General features: G+C 41.5%; 1 protein-coding gene across 1 annotated transcript in view; it reads right to left on the reverse strand.

Moving 5' to 3' along the window:
- Nucleotides 1-2,438: 2,438 nt before the first annotated feature.
- Plac1 (placenta enriched 1) overlaps nt 2,439-25,217 on the reverse strand; it is a 34,432-nt gene continuing 11,653 nt past the window's right edge. The window contains exon 2 of the mRNA XM_047535136.1: nt 2,439-3,131. Coding sequence (XP_047391092.1) covers nt 2,439-3,074 — 636 coding nt within the window. The 5' untranslated portion in view covers nt 3,075-3,131. The remainder of the gene's footprint in view (nt 3,132-25,217) is intronic.

The following is a 25,217-nucleotide window of genomic DNA, read 5'->3' on the forward strand; positions in this document are numbered from 1 at the left end:
AATAACATGTCTGGAACATGATAACTATTATTATACCAGGATTGTCTTGGGTATCTTCCAAAGCTCATACACTACACACAACTCGAGGGCGTTGCTGCAAAGATTGTCCCTCATACTTGTGAAATACTCTACTTGCACACAGTAGCCTCAACTTGCACATAGTAGGTCTGATGTGCTTAGCATTATTTGCCAAGTTGCATATATATTTAGTGTTTAATGATCTATAATCTGAGGAGTGGATGGGGCAGGAAGTGCTAGTTCTTTTCTACGTAGTTTCATCTACAGTGCTTCTCTGGCCCCCTTGCACCATCATTGGTCCCTCCACTCTGCCTCCATTATATTGGACTAGTCTTCTTGTACTTTGATGACCTTGGCCCAGTTCCTCCTGTCTTTGCACAGGCCCATTCTCTGGGCTAGAATAGCCTCTGTATATAGTGTCTAGCTCTTTAGACATCTATACTTATTTCCCCATCCTGGTTGAGCTTGTTTCCCATTGCATCCTTGGCATCTAACATAGTGCCTGGCACAAAGGACAGGTGCAATAAACACTTGTTCCATGAATCCACTGGTTTCAGGAGTCATTACCTGGCTCTCCTCTGGAAGGGGCAAGATTTTAAAATGAACCACTATGTTTCTTCAACTATCCTGATAGTATTTCTAATATCTAATCATCTAATGTACTTAACCAATGTCAACATGTGCAAACATTGTGCTAAAATATCTGTTTCTTTAAAAAATTAATTTTTATTGATCGGCCAAAATTGTATATTTATGGTATACAATGTGATATTTTGAAATAGTCTACTTCTTAATAGGTACATGTTTCTTAATCACTCTGTGCCTCAGTCTCCTTATTTGTAAAATAGGTGTGATGAGAGTACTTCTCTCATAGGTTGTAGTGAGGATTAAATGAGATGCTTGTACTATCTGGAATGTTTTCTCTTCAGATCATCACTGACTGACTCCTTCTTCACATTCAAGATTCAGTTCACCTGTAATCCCAGCAACTTGGGAGGCTGGCTGAGGCAGGAGAATTGAAAGTCCATGGCCAGCCTCAGCCACTTAGTGAGACCCTGTCTCCAAATAAAAATAAATAAGTAAAAAGGCCTGGGGATGTAACTCCATGGTAAGGTGCCTCTGGATTCAACCTCTGGTACCAAAAAAAAAAAAGACTCAGTTCAAATGATGAGTCTTCAGAGGCCTTGCCTGACAACACTCTGGCCCTTTCACCAGTTTATTTCATGTTTTATGTTTAAAGTTCTCCATGGCGTGTGTCACTATCTGAATTTATCTTTGTTTACCTACTTGTTTGCCAGCGGTGTGACTTCAATTTCTGAGTCTCTTTCTGCTCACTGACATATTCTCAGTGCCTACAGCCATGCCCAGCATGTAACAGTACTGGAAAATGAATATTTGTTGAACAATTCACTTACTCTTTTTCCTCCAAGCCTGTGAGAAAGCTAATGGACATCCAAACTTTGGTGACATTTTTATGATCATATATGTTTGGGGAAAAAATTTTCAAAGTATTATGAGGCTGTGTTAGTCAGCTTTTTGTTGCTGTGCCCAAAATACATGACAAGAACAAATTAAAGGAGGAAAAGTTTATTTTGGCTCATGGTTTCAGAGGTTTAGTCCATGGTTGGCCAACTCCATTGCTCTGGGCCTGAGGCGAAATAGAATATCATGGCTGAAGGGCTTGGCAGAGGAAATCTGCTCACCTCATGACAGTCAGGAAGCAGAGAAAGGAGGAAGAGGCCACAGGGAAGATGTACCCTTGCAGGGCATACTTCCAGTGACCCACCTCCTCCAGCCATGACCCACCTGCCTACAGTTACCACCCAATAATTAGTCCATTCAAACTAGAATGGACTGGAAAGGTTACAGCTCTCCCAATCCAATATCTGAATCTTCCTCTATTAACACAGGAACTTTGGAGGGACACCTCATATCTAAACCACAACACATCTTTCCGTGCATGTAAAGTGATACAGCTAACGATCAAACTGAGAACACATGTAACTAAGTTATATGTTAGTGGTACAAAGAATAAGTGAAATGAGTATACAAATGAAGATACTCAGATGTGGAGGATTTTCTTGGAGGACCTTAAAGAAGAGATAAGTCATGCTAGAGAGAAGAGACCAGGCACTAATATTTGTAAACCACTTAAACAGTGCCTGACTTGTAGTAAAAGCTGTATATGTGTTTGTTAAATAAAAATGCCCAACTGGTATTTTCATGCCACAAGAATTTTATTGTTTTCTTTAAAAAAGGTATAAAAATATACAAAAGCTATAATCATGAAGTTAACATGAGTTGCCATTTCTCAAAATTGCTTCTAAGAGGGTCATAGGGCACTTATTCATATGATATTAGAAAATACTACACACTAATTCTAGAAACAGCATTTTTAGGGGAGACCCAAAACCTGGGGATCACATGGGTTCAATCAGATCATCTGAGGGAAGACACCAGTCCTCATAAACATCAAGAAAGTAGGATGAACGTACAGGATGGGTCTCCTGAGCCTCTGCTTGGTGATGTGAGGCCTGGGTGCGCTCTTCATTGAAGACACAAGGTGGACAGTCACAGTTGGGCCTTTGACTGGACTGCGACAAGCTGAACACCCTGTAGCATGTGTCGCCATTCTGAGCTACAGCCGTGGTGTCGCTCTCTGTTCTCAAGGAAGAAGGCAGAGTGAGCCATGGGGACCGTTGGGGGGCAGCGCATGACACTGGGATCACATACTTAGATGAGGTCCCCTTCGAAGCGTAGTGTATCTCCGTGCTGTAGATGACCATGTCTTGAGAGATGGCCTTGATTCTGATGCCACATTCGGTAACACGGTAGGTGAACTGATAGAAGTGTGGCTGAACGTGGTTGGCAGGGCAACCCAGGCCCAAGTGCAGCTCATAAAAGTGTACATAGACGTCGTTGTTCAACATGAAGGGGTGGACCGTGACCATGAACCAGTCTATGGAACACAGCACAGTCATGGGGTTTTGTCCAGAACAGGCTGAAAACAGAGAGGTGAAGAAGATCATGCCTCCGACCAAGTTGAAAATTTTCATCTTTGCAGCTGATCAGGTGACAACCCACAGGAAGCAGGAGGATTCCACAAAGGATTTCTAGAGCACACAGAAAAACAAAAGAAGTGACACCTTTTATTTCTATTGAAAATTCAAATATGATCTATTTTATTTTTTAAGCAAAAGGTTGTTCCTAAAACATTAAGAATAGGAGTTAAGTGCAATGGCACATGCCTGTAATCCCTGTGATTTGGGAGGCTGAGGCAGGAGGATGGCAAGTTCAAGGTCAGCCTCAGCAACTTAGGGAGATCCTGCCTCAATGTGAAAAAGAACTGGGGATGTAGCTCAGTGGGAGAAGGAAGAGGAGGAGGAGGAGGAGGAGGAGGAGGAGGAGGAGAAGGAGGAGGAGGAGAAGGAGGAGAGGAAGAAGGAGGAGGAGAAGGGGAAGGAGAAGAAGGAGGAGAAGAAGGAGGAGGAGGAGGAGGGGAAGGAGGGAGGGGGGAGGAGGAGGGAAGAAGAGGAGAAAAAGGAGGAGGCAAGCCTTTGTGAGAGACAGAACTGAATTTTAATTGCATTATTGGAACTCTCATGTTTATACATGACTACAATGGCTTCTCCCCAACCCCCCACCAATGCTGGGGACATAACCCAGGGCATCTCACATGCAAGGCAAATGCTACATCCCTAGCCCTATGATAACTTCTTTAAGTGTCTCTACCATACTGTTTTGCTATAAAACACATATGCCTCCCTCGTGTGTAGAATGAGAATATACACTGATCAGGGGTGCTATCCCTTTGTGTGTGACCCCAACATGAAACCAAAACAAATAGTCTTTGTGTCAAACATTAAAACTGAGAGATAGGAGACAGTTTAATTCAACCTGGTGACACTTCCTGCCTTAAATATTATGTACTGTTTTCTAATAGTAGATCTTCCTAATCAATCCCTCCTCATTGCCTTTTGGTTAGCAACAGATTTAATTAAAGAAAACCCCAAGAAGAATTATAGCTTATTCCTGACAAACTAAATATTGAAATGTTGTTGAATGTCTTAATTATAAGTGATCAAATGAATGCTTCATGAATTCCAGCAGGACCATTGTAAATCATTATGACCAAAAGATTCCCTGGTACATTAATCGGAACACCTTGTAAAACAGTGAAGTTACAGAAACATAAAAACATGCCAGTCTTAAATTTTACATTTTTAAATGCATATCATACATGAAAACTACTTAAAAGTTCTGTATTAAGGAAAGGGACTACTGGGCTTATGTTTCACTCATTGATTGACAAACTCCTCAAATCTTTGCTTTAGATTCTTTTTATGTTCACTAGCTTTTTCTTTCTTTTTCAGTAGGGAGATCTGTAGTCTCTTACTAGACCTGTTACCTTTTAGAGTGGCAGGCGGACCAGCGGGGAGAAAAAAGTAAAGTGAAGTGTATAAGCCAAGTGCAGTGGCACATGCCTGTAATCCCAGCAGCTGGGGAGGCTGAGGCAGGAGGATTGTGAGTTCAAAGCCAGCCTCAGTAACTTAGTGAGACCCTAAGTAACTCAGTGAGACCCTGTCTCTAAATAAAATATTTAAAAAAGGGCTGGAGATGTGGCTCAGTGGTTAAGCATCCCTGGGTTCAATCCTCAGTATCCAAAAAAAAAAAAAAGGTGTCTAAGACATGATATCAGAAAGAGGTAACAAGCAAAAAAGGAAGGAGGAAGGAAGAGAGGACATTAAATGTCTGACTCAGTTTTCATTTTAAAAGTGAAAATGATACACCAAAAACAAAGTTCCTAAAATTTGGAAGGAAATGCCTGTGCATAAGGGTAGGGGTTCACTTTTGTTCCCATCAGAGGTAAGTAACCCTTGCTTAAAGGAATTTATTCTTTGACTAATATTTATTGAGTGCCTACTATGTACAAAAAGTATCTTGTGGGAGCTGGGGAGATAGCTCGGTCGGTAGAGTGCTTGCCTTGCAAGCACGAGGTCCTGGGTTCAATCCCCAACACCACAAAAAAAAAAAGTGTCTTGGGATAAAAAGCATCCCAGGTCATTCTTTCTTCCTCTTTTCCAAGTTGCAAACAAAATGCAGCTCTTTCTCTTCTTTTGCTAGTGATGAATTTGCTGCATTCTTTAATGGAAACCATGGCATAGGGGCTGTCTAGCAAAATGCGCTGGCCTGGATGAAATGCTTTGTTTATGGGGACAGCTCGCTCTTGCTCTCTCCTTAATGACTCCTCATTCTCTTGGGGGTGTTGGGGTATAAAGAGAAGTCAAAAGGGTCTGCCCAGTTCTTTCCTTTCCCCTTTGTTCATTCATGACTTTCCTTGGGCAGTTTTTCTATTTTTCACAAAGCAAAAATAGAACAGCAGCAGCAACACACACAAAAACCCTGTCCCCTTGCCCCCAAAACAAAACAAACAAAATAAAACAACGAAACAAGTAAATTCTGATGTGAGCTAGTCCTAGATGACTCAACAGTTAAATAAACAAACCACTTATGATGTATGATTTTTGCTGAAGTTTCTTTGGGAAGCTGAGAAAATCACCCTGTCACTACTACACCATTATCTTGATCTAAAGGAGACCACTTAGTCCTAAGCATGCTTTAGGGGTGGCTTTCTCTCCCTCCCCATTTCTTTTTCCCTTCTTTCTTTCCTTAACATCATCTCACAGCCTGGACCTATCTGAGCTAAATGAAAACATACTCAATAGGCCAGGGAAACAACTCTTTCAACCTATTTTTGTTGTTCAAACTCCCAAATTGAGGCCCAAGGTGAAGGTTGCTCTTGTCCAGGGAGTTAAGTCATTCATTACTCTCCCTCTCTCAACTATCTTTCCTATACTGCTCTCTCTTCCCTCTCTCTCTTCCGGATAATTCAAATAAAGGTACAAACTGGCCAGATTCTCTGAGAAACAAGCCGTCATTTTAGACTACCTCCCCATTCTGAATCAGGCCTGAGGAAGGGGTTGGGTGACATCACTGAGCTTGGGGATTCATTTAGGCTGACTCTCCAAACTTGGACAGGACAAGATAGAATCTGTTTCCACTGATTTTCTTAAAGCCAGGAGCAGATTGCTATGTGATGTGACCAAAAAAACAAACATGCCTATGCATGTGACAACATACCTTTGAGCTCAGAAAAACAACTTTATGGGGCCTAGGGTTGTGGCTCAGTGGTAGAGCGCTTTTAGCACGTGTGAGGCACTGGGTTCGATTCTCAGCACCACATAAAAATACATAAATGAAATAAAGGTATTGTGTCCACCTACAACTAGTGTGTGTGTGTATATATATATATGACTTTATGAAGAAGTCAGGGGGATCCACATTTCAGGCGACTGTGGGACTCTCAGGTGAGACTGAAGAGGAGGAGATGAGGAGGAGAGTGGAACGTACTTGCTCATGAGCTTGCTAATGTTTAGCTCAATGCCACATTTTTGAGACTGGCTCCCTTTAGATGAGTATAGGTCATCAAAACAGGCAGCTTCCCTTCCCCTGCTGCCTGCAATTCCCAGAGAAGGGGAGGTGCGTGTAGTGTGTGTGGTGTGTGTGCATGTATCTGTGTGTGGGGGGATGGTTATAAGTCAGTCACAACACTGTGTGAATTGATCAGATCAGCTGGCTTTTCTAACACCTAGCTGAGATGCGCTGGCAGAATGGGACTGGGAGGAGGGAGGGAGACAGTGAGCTCTGGTTACTGGAGGCAGAGGAAAAGGAAGGCCAAGGGGCTAGAGATGGGAAGGAGAGGTCAGAAGAGGGCTGTGTGAGTTCCCCAGACAGAAGGTATTTTTAACCCTAGCTAGGGCAAGGCACTCACTGAGAATGATATAATCAGATTAGCAAAGTTCAAGAACTTGGATAGCCTGGGAGCTATGGATGGAATTCTAGTTAGTCTCCAGAAACGTTCAGAACTGAGGGGGAGTTGGAGACTGGGGAAGAAATAAATGCAAAGACAGGAGTGCTCACCTTGGGACTACTGTGCAGCTTCTGGTGTCAGAGCCTTTAGAAAGCAGGTCTCAGGGTTTGTATGACCAGGGCCCCATTTCCAGTTGATTGCAAATTCGCCAGGCATTGAGCTGAGATGCATTTGTCTAACCAAGCAGGGCTCAACTACTGGTACATACTGTCCTGAACAGAGCTATAGAGGCTGGGCAAACCCAGAGCTGCTCATAGCACCTGGATGCAGAATGTTTACTTTCCTTGCAGTGACAGAGCACAAACAGCTTTCTGTTTTTCCAAATGGGGTCGATGCACATACATTCCCCATTAGTTCCTTTAGCAGAGTTTCTCCTCCTTTCCTTTTTCCCTGTGACAACTCCCTAATAAGCCTAGTTGTTGGTAAATCCTTTACATTAAAAAAATGAAATATTTCACTTTGGTAATATCAACTCTATTTCCTTCCCCCCTGCAATCAAAACTGCTTTTTGAATTAAGTTCAGAAAAATCCAAGCATGCATGTTGAAGAGATGCCTATGTCACTCACCGAGAATGATATAATCAGATTAGCAAAATTCAAGAACTTAGATATGAGACCAAGACAGTCTGCTTTTCCTCTTCCTCTCTTTCTCCTTTTTTGTGGTACTGGGGATTGAACCCAGGGGCGCTTTATCACTGAACCACATCCCCAGCCCTTTTCTATTTTTTATTTTCTGATGGGGCCTCACTAAGTTGCTGAGGCTGACTTTGAGATCCTCCTGTCTCAGCTTCCCAAGTCACTGAAATTACAGGCATGTGCTACTGTGCCCAGTTCTACTTCTCTTTGTATATATAGGAATGGAATGAACTGGCACAAGCAAAGGAAAGAGGAAAGAAGAGTTGCCACTTAACTATCATTCGTTTTTATGCTGAAAATGTTGCTTATAAAGTTTAGCAATGATCTTTTTAAAAATTGACAAAAATTATATATATACAGTTATCTTTCAGTATCCACAGGGGATTGTTTCCAGGAACAGAAGGAATGGTAAGGATACCAAAATCCACAGATGCTCAAGTCTTTTATATAAAATGGCATAATATTTGCAAAGAACTACATGTATCCTTTAGTATACATTACATTATATCTATATTTCTTATAATACCTAATACAATGTAAATGCTATGTAAATAATTGTGATACTGCATTATTTAGGGACTAACGACAAGAAAAATATCTGTATGTGTTCAGTACAGATACAAGATTTAAAGAAAAATTTTCCAGGTTGGGTGTGGTGGCCTATAATCCTAGTAATTCGGGAGGCTGAGGCAGGAGGATCACAACAAGTTCAAACCCAGTCTCAGCAACTTATTGAGACTGTCTCAAAATCAAAAATAAAAAGGGACTGAGAATGTAGTTCAATGGTAAAGCACCTCTGGGTTCAGTCCCCAGTACCAAAAACAAAACAAAACAAAACACCAAAAAAAAACCAAAAACCGTTTTTTATTTTGCAAAACTGACTCTTCCTATAAACAGCTCCATGTCTACTCCCCCATACTCCAACACCATTTGCAGGGAGGAGACTTTAGACCTTACCTCACAGTCTAAACAAAATTAAATTAAAATGTATCAAATACATAAATGTAAGATCTAAAATCATCAAACTTGCCTGGTGAGGTAGCTCAGTGTAAAGCACCCCAGGGTTAATCCCCTGTCCTGTCTCCCACCCACATTTGCAAATTCCATCTGTGAATGTGGAACCATGAATACTGAGGACCAGCAGTATTTATGGGGAACAATGTGATATTATGATACATATGTACATTGTGAAGTGATTAGATCAAACTAATTGACTTCTAAAACTTAAGAGTAAGACTAGTAGTTACCAGAGACATGGAGTAGGAGGAGAGAATGGGAAGAGGAGACATTGGTCAAAGGGTACAAATATTCACGAAGGAGGAATGAGTTTGTGAGATGTACTGTACAGTGTGGTGCCTATAATTAATAATAATGTACTGTATATTTCAAAATAGCTAAAAATATATTTTAATTTTTTTCACCAGGAACTCTATGTCTTAATGTCTTACAAGAAAGAGTTTGAATATTACGCAGAGCGTGATGGCCCACACCTGTAATCCCAGCAGCTCGGGAAGCTGAGGCAGGAGGATCACGAGTTCAAAGGCAGCCTCAGCAATTTAGCGAGGCCCTAAGCAACTCAGTGGGACCCTGCCTATAAATAGAATATAGAAAAGGGCTGGGGGTGTGGCTCATGGTTAAGTTCCCCTGGATTCAATCCCTGGTAAAAAAAAAAAAAAAAAAAAAAAAAAAAAAAACAACGACAACTAAAAGAGGTTGATTATTAGCATTTTTCATCTTGGGAAGAAAAGATTAAAAAACACACACAAATGCTTAAGTCCAAATCAGTTTGGGGATGCTAGTGAGCAAAGTGAGAAGTCAAACACAAATCCCTTTGAAAGCAGATGGGATCCCTGCCACCCCATTGCCTCTGATGCCGTTTGAGACATATATGAACTCTTTGCATGGAGAATGGGGAGGGGAATTAGCTAAACATTTCCACATCTGGTTTTGTAACAGTTTGGAAAAAGAACTCACTCCATAGGCTCCTGGAAGCTTTTGGGGTCGACAGTTATTTATTTTTAAAATTCAGTATACTCGTGACAGCCTAGTTATCATTTGTATATTGTTTTCCCAGAATCTTGTTGTCAAAACAAAGGGAAACAGAGGGGAAAAGGAAACTACGAAGCAGCATGCAATTATCTTAGGGAAATATAACTGTCAGGAATTTGATTTGCAGCAGTTCGTCCACTCTTGCAGCTGATTTGAAGAAAAAATGCATCTGAGTGGGAATAAAGATTCTTTTGCAAAACAAGAACGGGCAGAAAAGAATCCCAACACTTGGTGAAGTCTGTAGTTTAGAAATTCACAGACTCACATTCCAACTTTTTCCTGCAAACTATTTTAAGGTTTGAGAGCGTTTTTTAAATTGAGGTTCTTTTATAGCCCAGTTTTAAAGAATTAGTGTGTCCCCTGCTCTCAAAGAAAGAGAGGATTGTGATTAATGCTAATCATATTGAAGGTACATTAAAGAGTTTGAAAATGAAATAACTGCCTTTGTAGAATTCACACTCATTCTACAGACTCTAGGACCGGTTCAGTTTTCCATCCTCACCAAGCAGTGTTAAAGTAACTGCAGGTTTTTCATCATTTTGTGTGGAAGAAGAATTATGAACTGCTAATACTTAACAATGCCCATTTTTTCAGCAGAAGAAAACACCTTGACTAAATCCTAAAAATGACTTCATTAAAATGAAACTTTTCACAGTCATTAAATTTTTTTTTCTCATTCTAGTTTCTTTTTTTCTGATTTCTCACTGTAGAAAAATTGGGAGAAATAGAAAAGAATAATTCTTCCTCAACTCCAAAATAACCGATGTTAAATTTTTGTTTTACATCCTTGTAGTTTTTTGGGGAAAAGCGTCTGTACATATAGATGCTTCAGTCATTTCTGGAAAAAAAAAGTCAAGGCTTTTTGAAAGCTGTTTTTAATATTTGACATTGAATTTGAAAGCAATCAAAGCATTATTTTTGTTTGGGCCATCTGGTTTTGTTCTTATAATCTGTTAAGCTATCAAGCATAGTTTAAATGTCATGGTTCATCTCATACACAAATAAAGGTTGCGAAATAAATAAGAGTCCGAGCTCCTTGTAAGAGAGAGAAATTTTCGTTGGGTCACAAATTTGGTTACTAAAAGTTGAGTCGTCCAATGTGAAGGCAAACCATAATAAGCCTACATGAAAAGGGTAAACCATGCCCTAGCTGAACATAAATATTTCTAAATAAATACAGAAAGCTGTACTTTAGGGGAAATTGCAAATTTCAGGTCACGGGAACTCCTTTTCTTTCATGCAGAGAAGTTAAGTTGGCTTAATTTTAAAGTTGAACAAAGGGGTGTATTTCATAATTTCCATAAAATGTAAGGAAAATCCCAAATGCATGTCTCTAATTCAGTTTATGTTTTAATTTAATCATTTATTTCAGTTTGATTTTTCAGAAAACTACACCCTTTGCCACAAAGCCCCAGAGTCCCTTCTCATTTTAAAAGACAAGGCAGGTTTGTGTCTGTGCAGGGCTCTCATCTGCGCTGCAGCCACAGCCACATTTTTAACCCATTAGAAGTCTCTGGAAGTCTGCCCAGACCAGATAAAGACCCGTTTGCCTGGGATGATTTCAGGGTGTTACCATCAGGAGGCAGAGGGTTGGATCAGAGGCTCTTCCAGGACTTCACCACTTCTTTGATGCACCTGTGTCAATAAATGAGGACTCTAGATGGCTTCCAAAAATGGTCAGGCACATTCCTCTCTCCCTTTCAAAATTGGGATTTTTGGGTTCAGGTTTGCTTAAAGAGAGGTGCACATATATGATCCTGTAAGGGTGGCCTAAGTCCAAATCAAACCGCAGCTGACTTTATAGGCTGTGTGGTTGACTTTTAACGAACTTGACCAGTGTGCATCTTTCTCTAACCCAAAGCTATCGTGTGTACGCTCCATGCAGAATGTGGCTACTTAGTGCATGTGCAGACACCCTGACTGAGGCCACTTGCCATCCTTTGGCTGCTGAGAGGCAGAAAAGGTTTAGAAAAGGTTCCTTTGATGGGAAGGCTGTCAGTCATTTTTAGGGAGCCTACAATTTGGGAGGCTTGCATCCATATTGAAGTAGCTATGTGGCTGGGATATTGTGAGAATAGCAAATACCACGCATGCACACACCAAGGGGGCGATGGATGGACAAACATGCACACTGATGAGAAGGAAACCCCAATTCTGTTTCCTGCTGTTGCCCTGATTCCTACTATTTCTCCCCATTCTTTAAGTCTTGGACTATAACTTCCTTAAGGAAAAGGGTCTTGGTCTACTATGGTATCTAACTTAATAAGTAATCAGTAAATATTTTTTGCCATTTCCTTTTTTTCAGTGCTGGGGATTGAACCCAGGGCCTTGCACTTGCTAGGTAAGCACTTTACCACTGAGCTACATTCCCAGCCCCAGTAAATATTTTCTGAACAGAAGAATGATGAATAAGTAGGTGGTCACCAGAAATTGCTGCCTGCTCCTGTGCCTCCTTGTCCAGGTCCTAAGAGCCTGAATCTGGTTCCTGCCTATCCCTGTCTCCCATTCCATTTCTAAACTCCCAGTGGAAGGTCTGGGGTAGCACAAAATGCTTTCTAAGTTGAGAGTGCAGGGCCCTATGAAGCATCTGGGCCTGTCTACTTGCTCACCTGCTACTCTGTGGGACTTGCTGATGCCAAGGGCTCTACATCTGCCCAACCCATCCCCCTCTCAATTGGCTCTGTGCCAGCTACCCCCAATAGCACCAACACACCTTGTACCCCTCCCTCTCTCCCCGCTTCTTGCACTCTAGGCTGGGTTTTCTACTATGGCAATAAGACCAATTTTAGGTCTTATTTCCACATCTTCCACCCTGAGTTTTCTGAAAAGTGCTTTGCAGTTGATCCCGTCTACACATATGATGGAGAATTTCTCTGCTAAATATCACTATCCTTTTCTCTCACCCACATCCACTCAATTTTTTTGTGGTACTGGGGACTAGGAATCAGACCCAGGGGTGATCTACCACTGAGCCACATACCCAGCACTTTTTTTTTTTTTTGCAGTGCTGGGGATTGAACCCAGGGCCTTATGCTTACAAGGCAAACACTCTACTAATCCAGCTATCTCCCCAAACCCCGATCCCCAGCACTTTTTTATTTTATTTTGAGACAGGGTCTCACTAAGTTGCTGAGCCTGGTCTCAAACTTGTGATTCTCCTGCCTCAGCCTCCTGTGAAATCACTCCCAGAGTCTCTCATCTGTACTTTAAAAGCATGATTTGACTTTGGGCATTGAAGCTCCTTAGCCTCATCCTAGTAATATCAAAATACTTAGGAATGAGTGTTGTCTTGGTATCTTCTTCCTGCAATTGGTATTTAGTTTTATATATATGTATATGTATGAACACATAAATGTAATAGGTTGAACTTGTGTTCATCATGTATATATTGTAATACATAAATATTTAAAATAATAATATACAATGTTAAAAATAAATATAAAGGCTCTTATGTTATTGTATCTGATAATACACACATATATGATTTATAATACTATTATACAAGCCACGAAAGGGGAAGTTCTTTCCCTCTTGGTAATCTATCTTTTCCTTAAATAAGAATAAGTGATATTTTCTTGAAATTTTTCTCAAGGGCCAAGTCTTTATATTTATATTACTTGACTACATATGTATATGTATGTAATTGTGTCCCTTCGAAAAAGATGTGTTGAAGTCTTAACCCCTAGTGCCTTATAATTGACCTTATTTGGACATAAGTTCTTTGCAGAGGTTATCTAGCTAATATGAGACCATTATAGTAGACTCTAATCCCATATTATTTATGTTCTTACAAAAAAGGGGAATTTGGACACAGAGATGGACATGTGGACAGAGTGAGGAAGATGTAAAGACAAGGAGACTATGGCCATATGACTTGATATATCTATGAGGAAAGCCAAGGAGTGTTGACAAATATCAGAATTAGATATTTGAGGCTTGCCTAGAGCCATCAGAGAGCATGGCCCTGCTGAAACCTTGATCTTGGACTTCTGGCCTCCAGAACTATAACAACTTTCTGTTATTTCAACCCATCCAGTCTGTGGAACTTTGTACCTAGAAAACTCAAAAACATATTTTCCCAACAAATTGAGGACACACATATCCCTTTCCTGAGGCAAGAGCCCCCAACTTTTAAGGTCCCAACTCTACGTCTTGCTCCAACCTTAAATTCCATGTGGCAGTAGAAAGATAGTGAGACAACAAGGAACAGAGACAGAAAGAAAGAAATGAGCCCATCATAAGGGCTGTTGGCGCTGCTCTTTGATACCTCTAGCAGAAACAGAATTAGGACATGAGATTTTAGAATAATATGAGGCAGACGGGCCTAATCCTAAAAGTTGCTCAAAAATGGATGGAGAAATCTGGTGTGGAAATTAAGTTCCCTTGGTTCCCTGTAGGCATTTGGGTAGAGGCTGGGTGATCACTTGTCAGGGTGGCTAGAGAGGGAATAACCTGTCCTATGTACAAGGTTCTATCACTGAATGCTGTGTGTGTGTGTGTGTGTGTGTGTGTGTGTGTGTGTGTGTGTGTGTGTTGGACAGATAGGCACATAGATTAGTGCCTTTATTATGAACACATGCTGGGAATACAAACATGCATACACTTTGCACGTATGCACAGTTTATTTATGTAGGTCTTCTCTTGAAAGTCTTTTGATGTCCTCGATGCCCACAGCCTCTAAATCTGATACATAGAAGATTACATCACCCTACCTAACAGGGACTTGGTTTTTGTTGTAGCTGGATGTAACTGTGTACTGGTGGCAATATCAAGGGGAAGGTGGCAGGGAAGAAGGGAGAGTGTGTTATGACATAGAGGCAAATACTCAGAATGGGGCATACTGCCCAACTCTGAAGGACGGGGGTTGAGATGGCTTTTCTAAGCAGCATGATTTCTGAAAGCCCCACAGTGGGCTTCTCTTTATAGCCTTCTTGCCCTGCTTTGAAGAGGTTGGGGGCTCTGCTCCTTGGAATGACAGTCTGTGGAGGCCCTACCACAGCTGTAGGGCAAGTTCTCAAAAACATAAATATCTTCTGTTTTATCTAGAAAGGAATAATAGCAATGACCTTTAGAAATAGGATTCTTTGAGTTGGGCATGTTGGCTCACGCTTGGAATCCCAGCAACTGTGGAGGCTGAGGTAAGAGGATTGCAAGTGTGAGGCCAACCTCAGCAACTTGGTGAAACCCTGTCTCAAAATAAAATATGAAAAGGGCTGGGGATGTGACTCAGTGGTAGAGCACCCCTGGGTTCAATCCCCAGTATGCCCAAAATAAATAAATTATTTAAAAATAAAATAAAATAAATGTATTATGTTTCTTTGAAATGTTTTAAGCCATTATAAAATTGAGGGACCTTTTTAAAATATATATTTTTAGTTGTAGATGGATATAATATCTTTATTTTATTTTATTTTTATTTATTTATTTATTTATTTTGCAGTGCTGGGGTTCGAACCCAGGGCCTTGTACTTGCAAGGCAAGTACTCTACTGACTGAGCTATCTCCCCAGCCCTTATTTTATTTTTATGTGGTGCTGAGGATCGAACCTAGTTTCCTCACACATGCCAGGTAGCCCAAATTCAGGGATTTTTAAAAAGCTTGTTTGAACATATCTGGGTCATGTATGGCATCAACTCTCAAAAATATAGCCTGTTTACTTTAATTTGGATATCTTTGATTTGTACAGAGATTCCCCCTGCCAATAGAGTATACTTCCTTCTGTTTTCCCTCCTAATGCTTGCAGCTATCTTATAAAGTCCCCAAAGGCAGGTGTCACATGTTAAAGCTGTGGAAATAAGGGCCCAGAAGGGCAGAGAGTCTTGGCCAAGATCAAGGTTGGGTGAGTCAATCTGGGCCTCAGGCTCTTCCACCAGCCTGCTCAGTTTCTCTCCCCTTTACAATGCATACACCATCGCAAGACGTTATTATGAGTCAATCATTGGGAAAGGAAGGGAAAGTCCTGAGGTAGCTTGGCCTATGGACTACTGTACAAGATGCATGGGGAGATCTGCTTTGCTGTCTGATGGGTGCATTATTTAGGAGCAGAGCAAAGCACACAGGGGCTCTGGGAGCAACTTCCATTGCTGGGGAAAGCTGAGAGAAACTGTAAGATGGCACTGAGGGGCGGGAATGAAACCTTCTAGAATAGACTAAACTTTGAAAATGACAAGAGGAAGCTCAGCTCTCATAGGAGGCCCTTATCACATACTGGAGGGGATAGACCCAGTGAGACACCAGCTGAGTGTGCAGTTTGTGCCTTCCCAAAAAGTGGAGACTGATTAGGTGGAAAACAAATACTCTAGAATGGAAGACTCCACTGCCGAAACTCAGGACAGCACAGAGATGCTCAACCCTGGGAGGACAGTCATTCCCCAGAAGACCAGATGATCCCCATATTCCAACTCTGTGCACCTGTTTATGAACCTTCCCTGTTTCACCCAAACAGCAATTCCTCAGGCCTAGTCACCAGTGCTTAAATCCATCCCAACACTCTTGTATCAGTATATGGCGATATGGAAGGACCATTTAATTTCCCAAATGGCCCACCTTCCACCAAGTTGGAGTGTCCTCAGTAGTGAAAGAGCAGAAGAAAGTTCAGGGTAAATAAGCCATCAGGATATTTTGAAACCTGAATATTTTGTCTTGTATAGAGATGAAGAACTTTTCCATGTGCCCTCAAAAAATTCAGCTGGATGTGATGGCACAAGCCCGTAATTCCAGTGGCTTGGGAGGCTGAGGCAGGAGGATCACGAGTTTAAAGGCCAGTCTTGGCAACTTAGCGAGGTCCTAAGCAACTTAGCAAGACCCTGTCTCAAAATAAAAGGATTGGGAAAACAGCTCAGTGGTTATGTGCTACTGGTTCAATCTCTGGTACAAAAAAACAAAACCACTTTAAAATTTTTCTTTTTTACTTTTATGTGATGGGAACAAAGACAAAAACTGAGTCCATGCACTAGATAAGGCTGCTCCTCAGAGAGTAGTTGCAGATTGTGGAAACTGAGATTCCCCTGCAGAAGGGAGGAAGGAAATGAACTTTTATGGAGGCACTGGGTCAAGGCCTCTGTGTGCAGTATCTCGCTTTAATCTTCATTGTAACTCTGTGTGTAGGAACTATTATTACTAGAGTTATTTTGTGGAAGAAGAAATTGAGAACCAGAAACGTGAGAAAACTCACTAAACACACAAGGCTAAGTAAATGGCAAAGACAAGATGAGAAGTATGCACTATGCTCATGGAGCTTCCAGAATTTTCTTTCTGGTATACACCAATAAGTAGAAAGTAAACACAGGGAAAATGTTCAAAAAAGAAGCAAAGAGCTGGGTGTGGTGGCACATGCCTACAATCCCAGTGGCTCTGGAGGATGAGGCAGGAGGACTGTGAGTTCAAAGGCAGCCTCAGCAAAAGTGAGACACTAAGCTACTCAGCAAGACCCTGTCTCTAAATAAAATATAAAAAAGTCTGGGGATGTGGCTCAGTGGTTAAGTGCCCCTGAGTTCAATCCCCAGTACCAAAAAAAATTAAAAAAATAAAAAATAAAAGAGGGAAAGTTTGTTTAGACATTGGGGTCTAGGGTGATGGGGGACGTGGCGAAGCTAATAGCTTTTTAAGAAGGGAGATAGAGGGAAAAAAAGAGGTAATAAATAAGGGACAGAAATTCAGAGGTACTTAGCGTAGATCATTCTAGATCATCATTTGTATGGTATCACCCCTTATATTTTAGACTTTGTGAGAGCAAACTGCCATTCCCTATTTCAATATGCACATCATTTATTCCATAAGCTTCATGCATATCTAGAATATGATGAACCTGGGGACACATGGTATATTCAGGCTCTCCTAATCTATTTTGACAAGGGAAATGTGTATGGCTTTTGCACAAAGCCACCAGATATGGCAACTCCAAAGTATGAAGAATGTCCTGCCATCTCACCCAGTAAATCTTCCTGATGGAATAAAGGGTACCGCACATTCTTGAAGTCTTAGAAATATTGCAGAAGTGGAGAATCACATATTCCTAATTCCACCCTGAGGACAGAGATTGTGTCTCTCTGATTTCATCATGTCTTTGAAAAAAATGCTGGTCTTCACCTAGCAAACCTGGATGTTTGTGACACTGTAGGCAGAGTCCAGATGGGAGTCGGGGGTGCAGGGGAATACAGATAACCAATGACGTAGTCAGTGGGTGACTTTCCATTAGCGCCATGTTTTACATGGCCAGAGCTAGGCAGCCCTTGTGCTCTGACAGTAGGTTTTTATAGACTTTTAGTACTCGTTTTAAAAGAAAGAACCCACTTAGTGAGATTGAAGAAAACAGCAGGACTGAGGTGTTCTTTATTCCTAGTTGAAACCACTGGCTTGAGGTACTGGAGAAAGGAATTGAGCTTATTTCCCCCAGTAATACCATCTGGTGGTTTCTTAGCCTCTTTATGAAGAATCCTATATTATTTGAGCCATGAACTTGGCTCATAATAAGAGCTGAACAACTGTGGCACCCACCTGTTAGAAATCAAGACTGGGGTATTAAACCAGAAGCGCTGGTCCATTAGAAGGGCCTGGCTGTGTTGTGTGGAAGGCGAACCTCTTCTAAATCCAGGGATTAGCATGTTCAACATTGGGGCAAGGACTGAAGCAGGTGCTCATTCTATGGGTTATTCAGATTCATTTTTCTGACTGCCTAGAGGTAGAAGCTGAAATAGAATAAGTCCTCAAAGGGCATGACCCCATATGGGATGGGGAAGTAAGTCAGACATTCCCTATCCTTCCCTTGCTTGGAAAATGGAAAGAGACTCTTGGCACAAAATGGCAGCTGCCATGGCTCTTCGGTGGTTGTGCTATGGAACTAGGTGGGGAAGAGCTAACTAAAGAAATAGGAAGGATTGTGTTTGTCAGGGAACATGAATTTGAAATACACCTTCACTAGTGATCTAAGTCTTAAAACACTCTCAAAAGGATCGCCCTTTTTTGTGTGTGGGAGGAGTGGTAAAGGGGATGGAACCCAGATGTGCTTTACCACCGAGCTATATCCCCAGTGCCTTTTGTTTTTTATTTTGAGGCACGGTCTCTCTAAGTTGCCCAGGCTGCTCTCAAACTTGCCATTCTCCTGCCTCGGCCTCGCAGGTCACTGGGATTACAGGAGTGTACCACCATGCCCAGTTCAAGGGATCACCCTAACATTATTTATAAAATAACCTGATTTTCAAGCAGAACAACTTCTCTTTAAGCCTCTTTTAGAGATTTTGCCTGTGGGAGATTGTTGAAGTGGGAGGTATCTTTTAAAAAACATTTATGTAGATTTATTATTTCTAAGTACAAGGGGTGAGAGTTGGACTCTCTTCTTAAGTTTCCTTGAATGTACAAGGGTGGCTGGCAACTTAGTACTAGTAGTATTCTGCTTCTGAGTGCCCCTATATGGGCACGTCCTTGGGACTTCTAGATTTGGCTGACTGCATATTGCGGATAAGAAGTAATCTTTGTGAGGAGGAAAGGAAAGTTTATGGAGGAGACAGCGACATAGTTTACCTCTTGGGACAGAAGTGGGTGCAATTTAGAGGGACAGAAAAAGGGTGAGGAGAAAGTCTAGGGGAAGAATTTTGCAGATAATGAGGTCCTGGTGGGCTGATTTTGTTGTGTCAAGAGAGACTGGAATGAAAGTGCTGTTTTTTCCACTAGCTGGGTAATCATGGGTGTTACTTTCTAAGCATCATTTTCTTCCTTTGTAAAATGAGAATAATATTACAACAATAATACTTCATAAATTTGTTGTGATTATTAATGAGGCTATGAGTGTGGAATTGTTTAGTATAGTTCCTGACATATAAATGCTCAACCAGTGTTAATTATGGATGAAATTATTGTTGAACATAGAAATTTAGCTAAACTGCATATGGAAACAGCATTCAGGGCACCTTTTAGAAGCTCTTAATCTATTTTCTTGCTTACATCTATTTTTTTCCTTCTATTTTTTGTTTTTAGTTGTAGATGGACACAATACCTTTATTTTATTTATTTATTTATATGTGGTGCTGAGAATCGAACCCAGTGCCTCACACATGCTAGGCAAGTGCTCTACCACTGAGCCACAACTCCAGCCCTTTTTCTTCTATTTTTAACATCTAAGGTTTTTTTTTTTTTTTTTTTTTTTTTTTTTTTTTTGCAGTAGGGGGGATTGAACCTAGGAGTTTTCTGCCACTGAGCTATATCCCCTGTACTTCTGATTTTTCAAAATTTGAGACAGGGTCTCCCTAAGTTGCCCTACTGGCCTCAAACTTTGGAATCCTCCTGCTTCAGTCTTCTGAGTCACTGGAATTACAGGCATGCACCATTGTATCTGGCTCTTTCTTACATCTAAACCACATCTGATCATGTGTATGTTTGAATATATAATAACAACTCCCATTATTATGTATAATTATAATGCACTAATAAAAAAATTAAGAAAAAAGCCCACATCTGAATTCTTAAAATGTCAGGGTGCTGGGGATAGAAACAGTAATATTTTAAATCATAACTAACAGTGATTGAGCACTTATGTCAGGAACTGAACAGTTTTACATTCATTGTTTTATGTATGTATGTATGTATTTATTTTTGGTACTGGGGACTGTACTCAGGGGCACTCAACTACTGAGCCACATTCCCAGCCATTTTATATTTTATTTAGAGACAGGGTCTCACTGAGTTGCTTAGGGCCTCGCTAAGTTGCTGAGGCTGCCTTTGAACTCACAATCCTCCTGCCTGAGCTTCCGAGCTGCTGGAATTACAGGAATGTGCCACAGTACCCAGTTTCATTGTTGCATTTAACGATCCTGAGAACCCTAGAGGTATTATTGCTATTATAAGCATTGCCCTCTTTTACACAAGAAGAAAACAATGCTTAGAAAATAACATCCAAGGTCACATAGCTAATAAAAACAGTGCAGTTTCATTCTGGGTCTCTCTTGAGGCACCAAAGTCTCTGAGCTACTAGACTATCATTTCTATGCCCTAGCGCTTAAAACCCTCAAATATATTAGATATACAGACCTGAACTAGAATTGGAGCTCTGTCACTTCCTAGCTGTGTGACCCTGGGCAGGTCACTTCCCCCTCCTGGTTCCAGTTTCCTCATATAAAACAGGGAACATTTGTTAACAACAGCAACCTAATAGGACTGGAAGATTGAAGAAGGTATGAGAATCTGCACGTACAGGAACTGGCACAGAGCAAGGGTCCCATAAATGGAAGCTATAGAATAGGCGCAGGCAGACAGCCTGGCTGCAGGGCTCCTTCTGCCCCCACCTCCCTCCACTCCCTGGTTAGTCCCAACTAGAGTGCCATCAATCTGCCACTCTCCTTGGGGGGTTGCTGGAAATTCCTGGCGCAGATGTGTCCTACAGGGACGAATTTTGGATATTCCTGCATCCACCCCTGTTACCACTGAATTATGGGGAGAGAGAGCAGGAGAGAAGATCCATTGAGAGGGAGAGGAGAAAACAAACGTCTTCTGTGTACTCCTGCCCTGGCTCATGCCTGAAATAGGTGTTCGGTAAATACTTGAGGAATGTATGTACAAGTGAATGAAAAAAGAGAGACGGCGGGTAGGCATCCGGGAAGGGAGAGACAGAAATGACAGTGGTGGCAAACTTTTCCTGCCTCCATGACATCTGCCTTGGGGGTGTCCCCTGGCTTTGGATTGTAGCCAACTCTAACTCTCTCCTTCCTTTTGCAAAGGTCACATGCCACATCAAGATACCCAGACAGTAGCTTGGGGGGGGCATCCCCACTTTGGATTCAGAACACCTGACTTTCTCAGCTGGGGCAGAAAACAGAGCTTCATTCTAATGCCAGTCCCTGGAAGCTCCTCCAGGGATATCCAGATATAATATATCCATCAATTTGAGGTTCCCTTCTTGTCCTGAAACTGAACTGTGGTGCCAGACAATGGATACACCAGTCAGCTTCCATTTTTAATTCAGCACCGTATAAGCAATGTGACTACCAGATTTTACTGTGAAAGAGTTGCCAATGAATAAAGTCACCTGTACACACAGGTGAATGAGCATGAACGCTGAATGTGCATGCTGACATTCAAAGGATCTGGGGCTGAGGATTATGCTTTTTATGGGCAACATTTTCAAACCTTATGTGCCATGGTTTCTCAGTGCCCTTCATAAACTCAACTTCTGTTCTGACATTTGTTTCAAATCAGACTTCCTTCCATAAAAATACCACTTAAGAACCCACAAGCAGAATATGCATTTGGCTTTTCCTGGGCGTTAAATATTTTATTTCATGTGCTGATTTTCACACTACACTGCTGGAAAATTAATAAACATCTAATTAGTTGTCTGTGTGACAATCTCTCACCACAGAAGCAACAGTGATTTGGATTCTGAATCCTCGATTCTTTACCTTTTGTTTTCTATGAGCTTCTGGCCTTGATTTCACACCCAAACTCCTGTTACCCACAAATTCTGCAAATGACACACAAAACAGGCAAAAATATCCCCCATTACCACCAAATAAAAACAAGGAATTGGAAAAAAGATTGTACCCTTCATGATGCAATTTAAATTTTAAAAATCATTTTAAAGGGAGCCATGAAGTCAGACCTTTCTAACACATGTAACTTGTTGATTGGTTTCATATTCACAGCAGTTCTGGCTGGCTCTGGTATTGGGGTCTGACTCAGCAAACCTCTGCTTTATCTCATTCCACATGTGCTGAGAATGAGGGCTATCTATAAATTGCCCAGCTAATGGGTCAGCGAATGAGCCCCAGGGAGTGTGTTTATAATGTCCTGAGGTAGAGACCCTGAGGTGGGAGTAATTTTGGCCTAAGGGCAGCTGGTTAGGTAGCTGGTGGAGAACAGTTGTTGGAAGGGGACTACTTCTGTGGAGGGTAGCATTTAAACTTGAACTTCCATGTGGAAGTGTCCAAGTTGACCTGACCTTGGGTTGAATTCTATTCCTCGGTACTTGTTACTAGCTTATGCTTAGACACCAGATGCACAAGGAGTTGAGGGGGACAACCAGGGTTGCAAAGAAAGGCGCTTTGCCTACTTCCTGAGTCACAGCATTATTGGGGAAAAGTTGGGACACAAAGGTGGCAATTCCATGTGACCTCCTTCCTCCCCTTCAATATGATGTTTTGATGGAACTTGGTATTGAGAATGTACTGTGAACAGGGCTCTCATTTAAAGTTTAAAATGTCCTTTCATAACTGTTGGAAAGGAGGTTTGTATACATAGAGAGTATCTAGGATTTGCCCATTTCTGTAAAAAAAAAAAATCCTTCCTGACTGTAAATCCTGTGCTCTGTAAATAATTTGTGGGTCCAAGAAGACCAACAACTCGCATTTTCCTACCCCACTGCCCGCCCTGTTTTTGAAGCCCACAGTCAGGGGAGGGGTAAAGGGCATCTTTGAGGGAGGAGATGACAAATGGATCCAAACCTCCATATTTATTTAGTAAACAAGCTCATCATCTTCTATATTTTAAAATTTGCTGTGAGCAAATACAAGCACAGGCTTCATTTGGGGGGAAAATGCACAGTCATATCCTTAAAGTCATTTGGTAATTGCAGGAAGGGGACAGTGATATTCCACCCAGGTGCCCAGTACAGCACACCTGTGAGTTGGGAAACAAAGTCCCAGCATTAAACCTGAGGGGCCACAAGGCAGCCCTGGGATTGGGCTATGAAAAGCAGTGGCAGGGGAAGGAGAGAGATGGTAGGCAGGTCCGTTCTTTTCAGGGGAATCCAAGGTCATCTTGTCACTTTCTCTCTTTCCTCCTTCTCTTCACTGATGTTTGTGGAGCACTAACAATATGCCAGGCACTGTACTTAGGGGTTTCTGGGCCTCACTCAGTTTAAGCTTCACCGAGGTGGACATTGTTACTACACGCTACCAGAAGGGAGGAAACTGAGGTCCAGGAAGTTTAGATGACTTGCCCACATAGGTCACACCCTAGTGAGTGACTAGGACTTGAGGCCAGGCCCAGTGGACTCCAGAGTTTATTCTATCCCCAAAGAAACCATAAATTCTCTCATGAAGCTTCTTCCTGCAGACCCTGTTAAGGCCCAGATACTTCAGGAAGGGTACCCCTTTATTTTATTTGTGATGCTGGGGATGGAACCCAGGATCTCATCCATGCAAGACAAGTGCTCTTCCACTGAGCCATGTGGATAAACCCTCGAAATCCTCAGTTCTCTTGAACCATTTCGGGAAGAGAGGGCCCAGGCACAGCACACAAAATAGTTAAGGGGGAGGGGCGTGCCCACCAGACATTTGCCAACGTCCCATTATCTTTCACTTCATTCCCATGATTCTTCGGATGGCCTCTGTCATGTTTCTCAGGCATTCTCAGGTTATTTTTTAGTTGCCAGGTTTCAATGAGGCAGGCATGTGGGGAAGGGATGGGGATTAAAATAAAGGTTGTGATTCTTTCCTTCTCCTTTCTTAACCTCCAAGATATAAAAGTGTGGCAGGGGGCGGGGAGGCAAGTCTCATGTAGAAGAAAGCAACTGTGAACATATTTCTTGTTTTTATGAACTGGGACAGTTTTCCTCCCCACTTAGAAAAGATGTGGTTGACTGTAGAAAGCACAATTTATAAAGTTCTGGTACTTGAAGTCTTTCTTGGAGGAATTTCAATAAGTTTCATATACAAAAACTGTTATAAAATGTCCTCGAATAGATTTTCTTTGGTTATGCTTTGATTAGCTACCACCAGCTCTAGCTGTTTTGCTGAAAACTACTCTCACCTTAAAACTTTGTAAAATGGGGGAGGGGGAGAAAGGATGTGAAGGGAGGGTAATGGTGGGGGGAGGTGAGTAGGATCAAAGAATGTTGTTTGCATGTATGGATATGTCGCAATGACATCTGTATAATTAAAATGCACTGATAAAAATCTTGGTAATATTTGTATTTTATACTTTAAAACTTTTAATTTTTAATTATTTTTAAAGTGTACATATTTACGGAGTGTGAGAATTCCATACATGTATGCCATGTATAATAGTCAAATTAGGATAATTATCATTTCCATCTCCTTAAACATTTTTCATTTTTTTGTGTGTGCTGGTGAACTTCAGATTCTTGTCTTCTAGTTCTTTAAAAAATACGTAATAGATTGTAATCTACAGTCATCAACAAGTACCAAAACACAGGTAGGAGGAATAAGTACATATCCACACTTTTGTTTTTTCTCGAACCTCTTCCCTATTCTGTGTGTTCTGGAGTTAGCACCTGTGTGCAGTGGAGACTAAGGTGATTTCTGGAATCCACTGCAAATTCCTGGCGGGTAAAGGACCAGGATAGAGAGCAGGACCAGGACTGATGCGGGGCGAGAGCACTAGGAAGAAAAGGATCAGACCCGAACATGATGGAAAGGGAAGGTGGGAGCCCAGAGACTACTTAAGGATGAAGAAAACACAAACTCAAGGAAGTGAGAAGGAAAAACATGGGAGAAGGGATTGATTCAATCAAGAGCAGCAGAAAACAGAAAAGGAGCTGGGGGCAAGCTGATTTAGTTGGCATCCAGGGAGAAAAGCTAATTCAAGCAACACTGGGTGTGGGAACAGGGAGGGTTGGGCAATAACTTGGGTG

This window comes from Sciurus carolinensis, chromosome X (genome assembly GCF_902686445.1).
Source record: "Sciurus carolinensis chromosome X, mSciCar1.2, whole genome shotgun sequence".
NCBI lineage: Eukaryota > Metazoa > Chordata > Mammalia > Rodentia > Sciuridae > Sciurus > Sciurus carolinensis.